The sequence below is a fragment of the Myotis nattereri genome (assembly GCF_964212035.1).
Source record: "Myotis nattereri genome assembly, chromosome: 1".
NCBI classification, from domain to species: Eukaryota; Metazoa; Chordata; class Mammalia; order Chiroptera; family Vespertilionidae; genus Myotis; species Myotis nattereri.
In genome coordinates, this window is record NC_138075.1 from 57,499,755 (window position 1) to 57,513,813 (window position 14,059).

The 14,059-nt window shown below is 37.9% G+C and overlaps 1 protein-coding gene and 1 pseudogene across 6 annotated transcripts in view; one reads left to right on the forward strand and one right to left on the reverse strand.

The window, feature by feature from the left end:
- Window positions 1-14,059, forward strand: part of ATOSA (atos homolog A) — a 79,611-nt gene that overhangs the window by 44,624 nt on the left and 20,928 nt on the right. For all 5 annotated transcript variants that reach the window (XM_081108869.1, XM_081108868.1, XM_081108870.1 and 2 more), the window contains 4 exons: window positions 9,087-9,271; window positions 10,202-10,404; window positions 10,717-10,842; window positions 11,621-13,469. In XM_081108869.1, coding sequence (XP_080964995.1) covers window positions 9,087-9,271; window positions 10,202-10,404; window positions 10,717-10,842; window positions 11,621-13,469 — 2,363 coding nt within the window. The remainder of the gene's footprint in view (window positions 1-9,086; window positions 9,272-10,201; window positions 10,405-10,716; window positions 10,843-11,620; window positions 13,470-14,059) is intronic.
- Window positions 3,906-4,577, reverse strand: LOC308516161 (large ribosomal subunit protein eL33-like; annotated as a pseudogene). Its single transcript has 2 exons — window positions 4,484-4,577; window positions 3,906-4,144 (listed from the first exon to the last, which is right to left on the reverse strand). The product of its transcript is annotated as a large ribosomal subunit protein eL33-like (transcript).

The following is a 14,059-nucleotide window of genomic DNA, read 5'->3' on the forward strand; positions in this document are numbered from 1 at the left end:
ATAATGTGTGTGACCTTGGGCAAATGATTTTACAAATTTTTCCTCATCTGAAAGTAAGAGAAAGACACCACATCATTGCATTTATTCTTATTTTAAATATAACAAACACTTATGTGGTGCTCATAGGTGCCAGGCAATATCCTAAAAATTTTATAAATAATAACTCAATCCTTGTAACTACCTTCTGAAGGTTGATACTTATTATCCCCCATTTAATACATTAAAAAAACTGAGGCAAAGAGAGGTTGTATAACTTGTACAAAGCTGAACAACTGGCAAGTAGCAGAACTGATTGCATGAGCTCACAGTTCATGCTCTTAACTGTTACTCTATGCTACATCATGAGAATTAAACTGAAGAAGCACCGATGAAACCCTTCACAACTCAAAATGATGGTGATCATCTTTGTTTAAATTGAATGTTTGGATTATGTGACAATTAAAATTTAGAGCCAGTTTTCACAGAGCTAGATTATTATTAAAAGCATGCATATGACTTAGATTTTCAGATGGCACCTCAGAACATTGCAATGCTTTAATCATAATTTTCACTTCAGCGGTTATTGTATAATGTCAATGTACAGCAGAAATATTTGGTTGAATTCAAACAAACCACATGCATGTCCAGAAAGTTGCTTTTAAAAGTCAGTCTGTAATACATCTGTGTGCAGATCACTTTGCTTTTTTCATAATAGAGTGCTAAGTATTTTTTAAAATTCAATTTATTTTTTTGTTGCTTAACAAAAAAAATAAAGAATATTTTTGTATTTGAAGATACTATTCTGTACGTGAAAATATTTATGTGCAACAAATATTCATAAAATAATAGTGCACATTTAAAATTGCTCTTTTGTTCACAGCCATAGCCACTATTTTTTGCACTTGTCACTAAAGTCAACATTGGATTTTACTCTCTGCTTAAGGACTTCTCATGGTATATAAGTCAAGAAGTGAAGAAACCTGGATTCTAGCTTGCAATAGACAGCTTTGAACACGAAAATTAATGTCTTTGTACCTTATTTTCTTCATCTAGAATTAAGGGAGATGAGGCTACATGATTTCTAAGATCCTTTTCTCAGTCAAAACAGAAACACACTACATATAACTCTGAGATTGAAACATAAGATTAGAAACCAAAAATATTTCAATGTATGTAGAATTTAACTCCTATGCATCTATGAAATATTAAGAACATTATTTTAAAGAAAAGGGTGGGAGCTTGTAAGCATGCTGAGTTTTTCCTGAAGTGATGGTTGATTTGCACTGACCTGTCCTTTCCGTTTTCACGGTCACTTGCGATCAGTGCCCCAAGTTTGCAAGAAGGTTGGCTGCAGTTAGCAGTACAGTCTGTCCATGGGACAGAGTGCAGCTTACCCACACGGTGGTGAAATTCATGACCTTAAGGCTGTGCGCCAGCACCGTGAAGTAACCCTTGATAGCCTAGATTGCTTACGTGAGTTCTGGGGAGGAGTGCGAAGTAAGTGAAAGATCAGTGTGGAAATGGGTTTGGAAAGAAGTCTTTTGTGAAAAAAACAGGGAGTCAGGAAAGCTCTTCAGAAAGCTCCTAATTGGTGGAAAGGAGAGGAGGAAGGCGTGTCTAATAGCTAAAAAAGAGTAAGCAATGGTACCAGGTGGGAAATGAGTAGAGTGTCATGTAGGGAACATTTGGACTGGAACAGAGGGAGCATGTAGGGAGCAGTAAAAGATGAGATGAGGAAGCAAAGGGGGAGACCACTGAGACTTCGAAAGTGGAGTCTTAAGCGGGGTCACCTGTGATTAATTCCAAGCCGCACCACCGTTCACACCTGAATCTGTCAGTGTTCTGTGTGGTGGCCCTGGCCCTCATGTCAGGCTTAAGAGTTTACATTGGATTCAGTAGCTAGGAGGCTGTTGTATTAATTCAGGTTGTGAGGCAATAAGAGCCTAACTAGGTAACTGTCTTGAGGTTAAAAAGGAAGTATTGAAGTCCAAGACAACTTTAAAAAACACATTAGTAAGATTTGGTGAATGGATTTCATGGCCATAGGGAGGCTCTCCTGCCCCTATCCCATAGACTTAGAAGGGAACGTCTTTTTTTTCTATTTTAGGGTTTGGCAACAAATTTGTAAGAATGATGATATTGCATATTTAATACTTATCTTGCTTTTATAGAAAGGGCTATTGTGATACATGAATGGCCATTGTGTTCAAAGAATACTAGGGAAAGTAGGCTTTTGTGTCTATACCCTTCAGAATAATTGACGATTCACAATAATTGACAATAATTGACATCTCTCCAAGCTTCCATCATCACCATCTACTGAGATCACTGTTGTCAAGGTCACCAATGACTTCCTTATTGTCAAATCCAGTGGCCTCTTCTTTGTTTATATTTTGTTAAACCTCACCAGTGTTTGATTCCGTTAACCACACCCTCCTTGAAAAATTTTTTTTTCTTGTGTCTTTCAAGATACCGTATTTGACAGCTGCTTGTAGTGGTTCATCATCTACCCAATTGGTTCTTGTTGGAGGGCCCCAGGCTCTATTAGGAGTTTCCTACGTATTCCTCTGGGTAACTCTTGACTCTTAACACTTTCCAAATGCTAATGATTCCCAAAACTATACCCCAACCCTTCACAACTACAGTGACCTCCTAACTAGTATATCTACCTACTTTGAACCTTTTTCCTGTTTTATTGTCAACACTGCAGGCCCGATGCACAAAATTCGTGCAAGGGGCTCGGCCCTCAGAGCCCTGGCTTCGTCTGGAAGGTCATTTGGCTGTCCGGTCTAATTAGCATATTACGATTTTATTATTATAGATAGCAACCAGGGTGATGGTTTTAAAATGTAAGCCAGATCATACCATTTCTCTAGTTAAAACCCTTCAGTGGCTTCCCGTGGCATTTGGGATAAAATCTAAACCCCTTGTAGCTTCAATACCCTATCCAATCCAGTCCCTGGCCACCATTCTAAACTTCATGTCCTCCCACTTTCCCTCTCTCCCACTGCCGTTCCAGCCGCTCTCAACCTCCTTTGAGTTCCAGACACGTTACCCATTCATTCTCACCTTACACCCTCTGCTTAGAATACTCTCTCCCCTATTTTTCAAAAGGCTAGCTTCTTGTTCAAATCTCAGCTTAAATATTATCTGCTCAGAAAAGCCTCCCCTGAATACTCAGTATACAGCATTCATACATCACTCTCACATCACCCTTTTGACAATGATGGCACAGCACTTAGCACCATCTGATTTTTTCTTATTAATTTGTTTTTCTCTGCTCCCACTAGAATGTAAGCTCCAATTCTCAGTATCTAGGAAAGTGCCTGCCACAGTAGGTGTATGATGAATATTTGTTGAATAAATGAAGTCTTCATACCTACTACATACTTGTTAAGTCAACTGAAACTTTGAGCATAACCTCTTCTGCTAATTCTTAACACCTATCCTCAGATCCATCCATATATGTTTCTCATCAATATGAGAGTCTAGCTTTCACCTAAATTTTTTTAAAAAATTATTCTTAAGCCTTGGCCAGTATGACTCGGTTGGAGCATGATCCTGTATACCAAAAGGTCATGGGTTCAGTTCCCTGTCAGGGCACATACCTAGGTTGTGGGTTGGATCCCCAGTTGGGACACATATAAGAGGCAACCAATTGGTGTTTCTCTCTCTCAAATCAATAAACGTATCTTGGTGAGAGTTTTTTTTAAGTTTATATTTACAAAGAGAGTAAAAGAAGTGTTTCTTTTACTCTCTTTGTAGACTGCTAAGTTCCAGTTTTTAACACTAGAACCTGTATGCTTCCCAATTCCCCATGTATGCCTTCATAAATTCATATATATATATATATATATATATATATATATATATATATATATTATAATAGAACATATCCACTTGTATTTACTTGCTTTTCAATCATTTTAAATCCTTGAGGGGTACAGCGTTACACGGATTCTGTGTCTAATGGCCTTAGCAAGAAGGTTGCTTTGGAATTTGACATAAACAATGCCACTGTTTCCATGAGCACGAGTTACCTTTCCCCAGGTTACACTGGTTTTGTTTGGTTTGCCACCAAGAGTCACTGTGTTGTTCTTTGCCTTGTACACATAAGCACATCTCTTGCCTAGATAGAATTCAGTTTCATCTCAAGCATAAACACCTTCAGTTGTTTTTATTTTATTTTATTCTTTACACTATTAAAGATGTCCCCATCCCCCCACGCCCCACTTTGCCCACCTCCACCCAGCCCTTGCCCCCTGCCCCTTCCCTCTGGCCAACACCACATTTTTGTCTGTGTCTATGGGTCATGCATATATGTTCTTTGGTTAATCCCTTCATCTAGTACCCCCTCGCCTCTGACAGCTGTGGGTCTATTTCATATATCCTATTCATGCCTCTGTTCCTATTTTGTTCATCAGTTTATTTTGTTCATTAGTCTCCACATATAAGTGAGATCATATGGTATTTGTCTTTCTCTGACTGGCTTATTTCTAAACACCTTCAGTTTTAAGAAGAGCTATGTGCTCCTCCTGGTTCCAGAGACCCCACTTATAGCCTGCAAAAATGGCCTTGGACCTCAGCCTTCCACACATTTGTTGTTTTACAAGCCCTGTTCCCAGCAGGCTTCCACAAGCTCCAAGAGGAAAGAGGAAAGAGGAAGGTCACAAATTCCTATGTTAAGTAACCAAACATAGTGGGGGTTCTACAAAACAACAACTAATTAATTAAAGTACATGACACTAGGTAATGCTTTTATTTATGTGTCACTTTTCCATTAATAGGCCTTATCATTTATCTAATCCTAGTCAGAGAATAGTAATTTATTTCAAATTTAGTTTATGGCCCTTGAGGATGTGACTCGGTTGGAACATTGTCCCATACACCCAAAGGTTTCAGGTTCTGTTCCCCGTCAGGGCGCATGTCAATGTTTCTCACATCAATGTTTCTCTCTCTCTAAAACCAATTAATAATAATAATAATAACAATAAAATGCAGTTTATGTTTGTGTGTTTGCTTTATAGGACTGATAATAGTTTGTTAGTATGTATATCTTTCAGTGCATGTATGCCTATGTATACCACGAACACATAATCAACATTCTTATGAAACATTGTGTTTTTGCTTACACTGTAGATATCTTGTCAAAAGCAGATTTATTTTAGATATGTGTCACAGTATATTGAGCCAGTCCCATATTATTGGACATTTACGTTTATTCCATTTTTTTAAACTGGTATAAACATTTTAAATCCCTTCAATGACACCCCTGACAATTGTTTATTAGTCTGTCCTTGAACCCTATGATGAAGAATGTACTTCCCAAGTGAGTGGATTTGTCTGTGGATCCACTCTGATTGTTCACAGTTTTTCCAGTGGCCAAATTGTTCACCTTTTTTTGTTGGACAGAAAAGATAGCAAACTTTAAGAATATGGGTAAACTCCAGAGCCAGGCGAGCATGTCACTAAAAAGCAGCAAGTCCAGACACGGCTCTCAGCCAGACTGTGGTGTAAGCACAGTCCTCATGGAGGTCTTGGAGGAAGACGGGCTCCGAACGATGTTGTTATTGATTACTTTCCAATCCCCAATGACCTGTCTCTCATAGCCTGTGGAACATGATAAAATTCTTTGTTTTCTTCAATGTTAATAGTTTCCAAATCATTTATCTCTTGTAAAATGTGTAACTAGTAGGTAAGCCTCGCCACATTTGTCTAGATTTGAAACACTTTGTTTTTCTAAAGGTAAATTGTTTTTAGGGGTCCTGAAATCATAACTTATTTCTGGAGTAAGTTATGTTGTGTTTGTCTTTAATATCATCAAAATATCAAGTTATATCTGTTGAGCTTTCTTTAGCATGACATGATATTTCTCAGTTGCTATTCATATTCTTTACTACAGTAAACTCTGCTCCCTCGTATTTTAGAGGTTGGCATTATCAAATTTAAACTGTGCAACTTTTCTAATGACTAATGATTAATATTCTCATTAATTAAAATTCAGACACCCATAAATTTTTCCTGACAAATTTCTAAAGGTTGTCATCACACAGTCACATGCACGTAGGTAGTATTTTATGTGTTTCATAATACCATTGTATAGTTCATACTGTTCCTTGCAATGCTTATGTAACAGTTACATAGCTAACTAATAGATAACTGCTGTCATCTTTAATCTTTGTTTCAAATATTTCATATAAATATTCACTACTTTGGCTAAGTTCAATAAGTCATTCAAAGGATTTCAGATCATGGTTTTGGAGTTTACTATCTGAGGAGATAATGACCAAAATAACCCAATTTTGTCAAATGTTGTATTATTCAAAAGTGCTTTTTTATAATAATGCAGTTTTTATTGCTTTAAATGTGATAATTCCTAATGTATAAGTAAGCCATTCCTGCTAGTGCTTTGGAGATGAATTATAGTTTTGCAGGCATAAGGATAATGAGGGAGAGGGTCCTGTTAGCCCAAAAGACAACAAAAACACTCTCTCATACTCCCCTTTACACGTGCCCTCCCCCTCCTACCTAATCTCTCAGCAGTAGAAATACTATACTTTTTTTTTTTTTAAGTAGCACATAAATATGAGACATTAGTTAGGTTGTGGGCCACCCTTAGTAGCTGACAGCTGGGCACCACTCAGCATTCCATAGATCAGGAGCCACTGCTCTGCCACAGTTCTTAGCTCCCCAGAATTATACCACAAACTGAGGAAGGGACCAGGATGAGCCCAGAGAGCTAACATGCCATGTAGCCCAAGGTAAGGCTGAACTGGCCTTGAAAACCTGCAGAACCAGCAGAGCAAGAGACTAAATGGAGTCCTTTTTACGTCTTTTGCTCCCCTCTGAAGGACACCATGATTTACCTTAGTGAGTCCCAGGAGAACACAGGAAACGCCTGATTTATGTATGACCTCATTGGGCCCTGGGGGAGAGTTGAAAGTAGAGACCTCTTCGCTCCCCTCCCCCCCCCCATTGGAACATTATTATAAACTAGAGGCACAGTGTATGAAATTAGTGCATGGGTAGGGTCCCTAGGCCTGGCTCGCAATCAGGGCCAATCAGATTCCCACCCCTCTGCCTCCTCTTTCCTTTGCTCCCTCAGTGCCCCACCACCAACACTGGTTGCCTGCCATGTTCTGCACCTCCCCCTGGTGGCCAGCGCATGTCATAGTGAGCAATCAAACTCCCATTCTCCTGGTTGAACTCCCAAGGGGACACTTGCATATTAGCCTTTTATATATATAGATTAGGGTACTATTCCTGGAAACTAATTCTATACCATAAATATTCCAAAAATGTATTATTAAAATATATGTTGAATAGATATTATTTTCATTTATAATTTTACAAACATAATATTAAAGTATATGAAAACAAAATTTATACCCAGAGTGAATGAAGACATGTATGGGGTGGTTAAGAATCTAGATTCTAGAGCCAGACTGTATAGGTTCAAATTCCATCTTTGCGGCTTTTTAGCTCAGTGATCTTACACAGATGCTTCTTTAACCTCTCTGTGCTTCAGCTGTCATAAAAGGGTGGTAATTGTTCTCACCTTCTAGAGCTGATCTGAAGACTAAAGGAGTTCATGTGTAGAAAGTACTTAAAACTGGTAGTGCCTTGACAGTGTCACTAATTGTTAGCTCTTATTGTAGGTGTTATAAGTGGTCAATTTAAGGAAACTTTCTAAATGGTCTTAAAATACCAGTTCAATCAAGTTGGCCTTCAAGGCTCCTTCTTTTCCTGGTGAGCCTGCGTGAGTAGGCGTTCTCCAGGCTCCCTTTCCAAGGCTGCTCAGGTCCATCTCCAGTCCTGCCATTTCCACATTTTCCACTCAGGTTGCACTTTTTCTTTCATGGTTCTGCTCAACAACTACCTCTTTTGCAAAATTTTACCACGATCTGAACTTCTTTGGAATATATTAAAAGTTGCAGTCTTCTCTTTGTCTTTAATATAATCTCTGAATTATAAGCCCTTGTAGATTAAGAGCTATGTAAAATATAGCACTCTGTCCACCTGGGACCTAACACAGTGTAGCAGGCACATACTTAATATATATGTTGCTTAATTGGATTGCACAACAAACTGAATTTTGTGTGTGCACATGTGTGTACATGTGCATGCATGTTCAACCTGTGTAGCAAGATAGAAATTTTGAAAGTAATCTGTTTTTTAAAATTAGAGCACTTGTAAGAAATTGAAAAATTACTGAAAATAAGTGAAAATACCTGCAGGTTAGATTGGTTGGAACTGCGTAGTAACCAAAAAATATCACAATTTATGTCTAGCAATTCAGGCCTGTACCGCCTGCTGGATAATTATAGCATTTCTCCCCCTGAAACTGCTACTACCGCCTAGGAAAGGCAGAGAAGATCCCTGTGGCTACAAGTGTCCGCATCACAGAGTTAGGGCTTCGGAAATAAGGCACTAGTTAAGGAAGGAAGAAGGGAGAAGAGGGGAAGAGGCATGCATCTGGATCTGCATATTTTCCTGATCTATAATAATAAAAGGGTAATGTGCTAATTAGACTGGACATCCTTCCGGGTATCCTTCCTTCCGAACAAAGCCGCAGCAGGCAGGTGCTGAGGCAGAGATGGCAGAGGCTCTGGCCGTGGCGGCGGGGGCTGGAGCCAAGGCCCTTGCACGAATTTCGTGCATCAGGCCTCTAGTATTTAATAATAGTAATAAAACATCTTAGCCTAAAAGGTGACACAATAAAACACTTTAACCTTTGGCTAGTGTTGAAGGGTTTTGTGTGAAAACTCTTATACTTGACATCCAAAAACATAATTATCTTTAGGATTAAAAATGGCATTCCTAAATCTTTGGTATTTTAACTGAAGTTTGCATAAAACCAGTTTTATGCCATAATTTTTACCAGCTTTGTCTTAACTGGAATTTTGAATTACGCATCATCTCCTGACTCTGTGTACCTTGTGAATCAGGAGTTTAATTGCCTCATTTTTATTCTCTTTTCATTCCTTGTTGATGAATACACTTGAGTATGGAATGTGACAGTTATTTTAGACATAAAAGATGAGTTCTTATCAAGAGAGTTCATTAAAGCAAGGGCTTTTTTCTTTCTCTCTTTTTTTAAATACCAGATACCCTAGATGAATATTTTGAATACGATGCAGAGGAGTTCTTGGTCTCCTTGGCCTTGTTAATAACAGAAGGACGAACACCTGAATGTTCTGTAAAAGGTCGTTCAGAAAGTTTCCATTGCCCTCCAGCACAGTCCTGTTACCCAGTAACCACCAAACATGAATGCAGTGACAAGCTGGCCCAGGTAAGAATTGTGTGTTGAGTGCTTTTTATTTATCTTTTATATAAACTACACAGGTTCTGTCATCACTTTTGTTACACTGCAGGTATAGTGCCCACATTTAAATATAAAATCGGTCACAGCCGCAACGAACAAATCCTAATCCTGGACCATAGCCAACAACCTTGGCTCTTAAACCAGCTTGGGAGGCACTGGGTGGTTTTGCTGATCGGCAGGCAGGTGGGCAGCCCATTTCAGACCTGCCTTCTCACACACCAGGTTTAACATTCTATTTGCTGCTGATTCAGCTTTCTTTCTCTTAGAGTCTCAGCCCTGGCGCATCGACTTTATGTTCTTATTTATTTAGTGGACTGATGTTAATAATTATTTTCTCCACATTAACCAAATTTCTATATTTCTTTTTTTTTAAATGGGTGGATGCATTTTGCTATCATATTAATGTTTTGGGATAAAATACGGTTAAAATATTTATTTTGGTAAGTACTAATTTGCCGTAAGGATTTTTTCCCCCAGTTAGTTTCTTAAATGTAGTCCAAAAATTTTAACTGGTATATATTGTATAAACTTAATCTTGTATATATTGAGCATTTAATGAAAATGAGTATTTAATATTTTGGTCTTCGCTTCCTCTGTAATGATGATGTAATTAACAAACTAGGCAATGCTAGGCCACCTCAAGAAAGAGCAAAGATGTCCCTCCCCACCAGAAAATTTGCGTCATAAATGTTGTTCAAAACTAACCCTTGAGCTTTAGAGCTCACTAGTGTGAAATCATTATTTAGTGAGGAAACCTAAATAGGCAAATCTAAGTGAGTTCTACAATTGATGACTCATTTCTCATACAGATATGTACTTTACAATTATAATTTTCAAAGTAAAATATACACTTGTGGGGTTTACGGAGACCTTTGGCTTATATTCTTTTTCTCGAAGTGTCGCCAAGCCAGACGAACCAGGTCTGAGGTCGCGCTGCTGTGGAAGAACAGCCTTCCGATCATGGTGGAGGTGATGCTGCTGCCAGACTGCTGCTACAGCGATGAGGGGCCCACCACAGACGGTGTGGACCTCAACGACCCTGCAATTAAGCAAGACGCATTATTACTAGAAAGATGGGTGTTGGAGCCGGTTCCTCGACAGTAAGTTGTACAACTGAGTTTCAAGTTGTCCTTGGTAAATCAGGTTTCCCACAACTTTTTGTATAATATTGTAATAATATATACTTTTTCAGAATCCCTCTATTTATGTAGTAAAATTTAGTACAGATATAACTGTAGATACTTAGTACGGTTATAACTTTAAGTGACAACCGGTAAATCTACTGCTATGCTCTTGAAAGCAGACATCCTGAGGGGTATGTTTGTTTCAGCTTCTCTCTATCAAAAACTCAGTTATTTTGTACTTACTTGCTGACATTTAGATGATGCTTTTTTTTTTTTAACTTCCCTTAGGAGTGGCGATCGATTTATTGAAGAGAAGACCCTTCTATTGGCTGTCCGCTCATTTGTGTTTTTTTCTCAGTTAAGTGCTTGGCTGAGTGTTTCTCATGGTGCTATTCCACGAAATATTCTTTACAGGTATGTGTAGGCACAAAAAGAGCAGTGTGTATTCAACTGCATTGGTTAGTTCTTGAATGATATTTTACCTTTTCAGTATTTTATTTCTTTCGTTTCTAAATATAAGTGGATAAAATTTACTGGCATTTTTCTCAAAACAAGTTACAGAAATGTTGATATGAATCAGTATGAGTTTTGTTTCTCAGGTTATATTTGATGTGGAATAGTTTGCAGAGAACTTTTATGCTTGATTTAGAGAACCAACAGTGAGCTTAGTGCTGCCATTATAAATAAAGTAGAAAAACATTCAGGGCTGCTGAATTTCCGTAATGGCAGGCTTTCTTAATTTTTGCCATTTTGATAACTATAAACATACAAACTGCTGAACAACTATCTATAATTGTCTCTTTAGGTAGGTGGCCATGAGATAAGCATCTCTTAATCACCTTGCACAATAGAATTAGCTGAATCCAATTATTTAGTGGTAAATACAAAGTCCTTTTATTCTTTCTGCTCTGACAGGTAATTTTAAATTATAATATTCTTGAGCTTTAATGCTTGCGTGGTCGGTCTAGTGCTCTTAAAAAGAAGATCATCTCTACTAGTATGTGAAGCATAATCTATACTTCTTTTGTTGGTTTTGTCAGAATGACATGCATGGCAAAGTAGCTAAAAGCAAAACCTCAGTCATAATTAATGCAAACAAAGATAAGTATATGACTGTTTAAAATTTTAAAAAATAATATACAGTAATGATTTTCATAACCCATGAAGTCCATATTTTTCTGTGTGATTCTAGAATCAGTGCTGCTGATGTCGACCTGCAGTGGAATTTTTCACAGACTCCAATTGAACATGTGTTTCCTGTTCCCAATGTTTCTCACAATGTGGCCTTGAAAGTCAGCGTTCAGTCCTTGCCCAGACAATCTAATTACCCAGTTTTGACGTGTAGTATTCATACTAATATTGGCCTTTATGAGAAAGGAATTCAAGAACATGAACTTAAAGCCCATCAGCACCACAATTCTAATGAAGCAGAACAGTGTAGTACAAACAGTTCACAGCGTGTGTGTAGCAAGCAGACTTGGACCGTGGCACCTGAAAGTGTATTACATGCAAAAAGTGGCACCCCTCCAGAATACACTGCAGCTGTCAAAAATGGCAAACTGTATCCAGGCCCTGGCAGTAAATCTGACTATGGAACTTGTCAAGCCAATATTGTGGGCTTCAGTGGTACAGGAGATAAAAAGTCACATGAAACATCAGTGAGGACTTTAAAATCATTTTCAATGATTGATTCCAGTGTCCCCAGTCGCCAGAGTTCCTGGCAGTCAGTTGGTGAGACTAATTCTTTAGTATGCTCTTTAATTCAGGATCGACAAGAAGTTATTGCAAGAATTGCTCAGCATTTGATCCATTGTGATCCAAGCAGTTCACATGTTTCTGGACCTGTGTTTAATACTCAAGAGTCTAGTTCAGTTAATTCAAAACTTTTCCGGGTTTCACAAGAAAATGAAAATGTGAGAAAATGTAAAGAGACTTTGTCCATTTCTTTCGGTAGTCCAGAGCTTACCTCCTCAGAAGACAGCAGTGAGAGGAAGATCCGAGTAAAACCAGAAATTCCTCGAAGTGAAACTTGTACTGCTAATGGTCTTTATTCTCATCGGTCTGTCGGGGAGACTAACCCTTTAATAGGCTCATTACTCCAGGAGCGGCAAGATGTGATTGCAAGGATTGCTCAGCACTTGGAGCACATGGATCCAGCAGCATCACGTATACCCCGGCAATCGTTCAACGCTCATGACTCTACTTTGGTTCCTTCTAAAGTGTTTAGGAGTTCATATGAAGACAAAAATTTGTTGAAGAAAAACAAGGATGATGCCTCTGTTTCCATTTCTAATACAAAATGTTCCTTATTAGAAGACTGCAATGAAGGGGAAAGCTTAATACCTACTAAATCTCTTAGTTCTTTTAAATGCAATAGTAAAGTCAAGTCCTCTTCGAAACCTCAAATGAGAAGAAATCTGTATCAGGACAATCCTAGTGAAGGCATCCAAAGTACATTTCAGGGGATACAGAACAAAGCCACTAGTTTATCGGCTCCCTCAAATATGTCCCATTGCAAAGAAGATAAGTTAGTTTTGACAATCAGGTTGGAAAATACACTTTCTGAGTGTCAATTTAAGGAGCAAGAAATTAGCAATGGAATTGATAAACGGTATTCAAATGGCCATGGTGTTGACAAACAAATTGGCACAAATAAGAATAAGGAAAAAATAATTCAAAATGAAAATTGTAGCCCAGAATCTTTTAACAATCACCAATTTGATAAGCCCAAAAATAATGACTCAAAAATAGAAGTTACTACATTGGAAATGTCTGGATATTTGAACAAACGTGAGAACAAGTGCTCAAATAAAGACTCAAAAAGGCCTACAACATATGAGCAAAATATGCAACTTAATAGTATAGAAAATTATCTCAATAAGGATAAGGAAGATTTCAAATGCAGAAGACAAGACCAATTAAAAAATGAACAGGATAAGAAAGAAGATCCAACTGATGAAAAATTTCAAAACTGTCCTCAGAGAAAGAGTGTAAATGGCTGTTTGTCTACATGTGAACAACTGAAAAATACAGAGGTGTTGGTAAGTAATATCTAATATTTCAAATATAATTCTTAAACATCTGTTTTGGTGTGGATTTTCTTTACAGGAGGTCTAGTTATAAGGCACAAGGTGCCCGTTATCTATAGAACATATAAGTTGATGTAATGATCCTGCTACAGAACTAGTATTAATATCATTGCAAATAACCCACTCACTGAAGAGCAAATGCTAGGTACATTCTTTCTGTTGCCCCTTTTTTGTTTATTTCAATATTATGAACCATTGCTGGAGAGTAAATAGGAGTCATAAATAAAATTTATTTTAACTTATTGTTGATCAGTTGTTCTGTCAGTGTACAGACCTGCAACCTTGGCTTATTGGGACGATGCTCTAAGCAGCTGAGCTACCCGGCCAAGGTTATGTTCTGTTATTAACTCCAGTTTACAAATGAGAACCCAAGACCTGGAAAGGTTAAGTTAATTTGCCCAACATCGCAAAGCTAGTAAATGGTAGAGTTAGAACCCAAATTAGTCTTTTCTGATTTTTATTCGTGTGTTTTTATGAAATTTTGATCTTTGGGTATAAACTTACCTAGATTCTTAAGAATTAGCCTATTTCCTGTATCACTT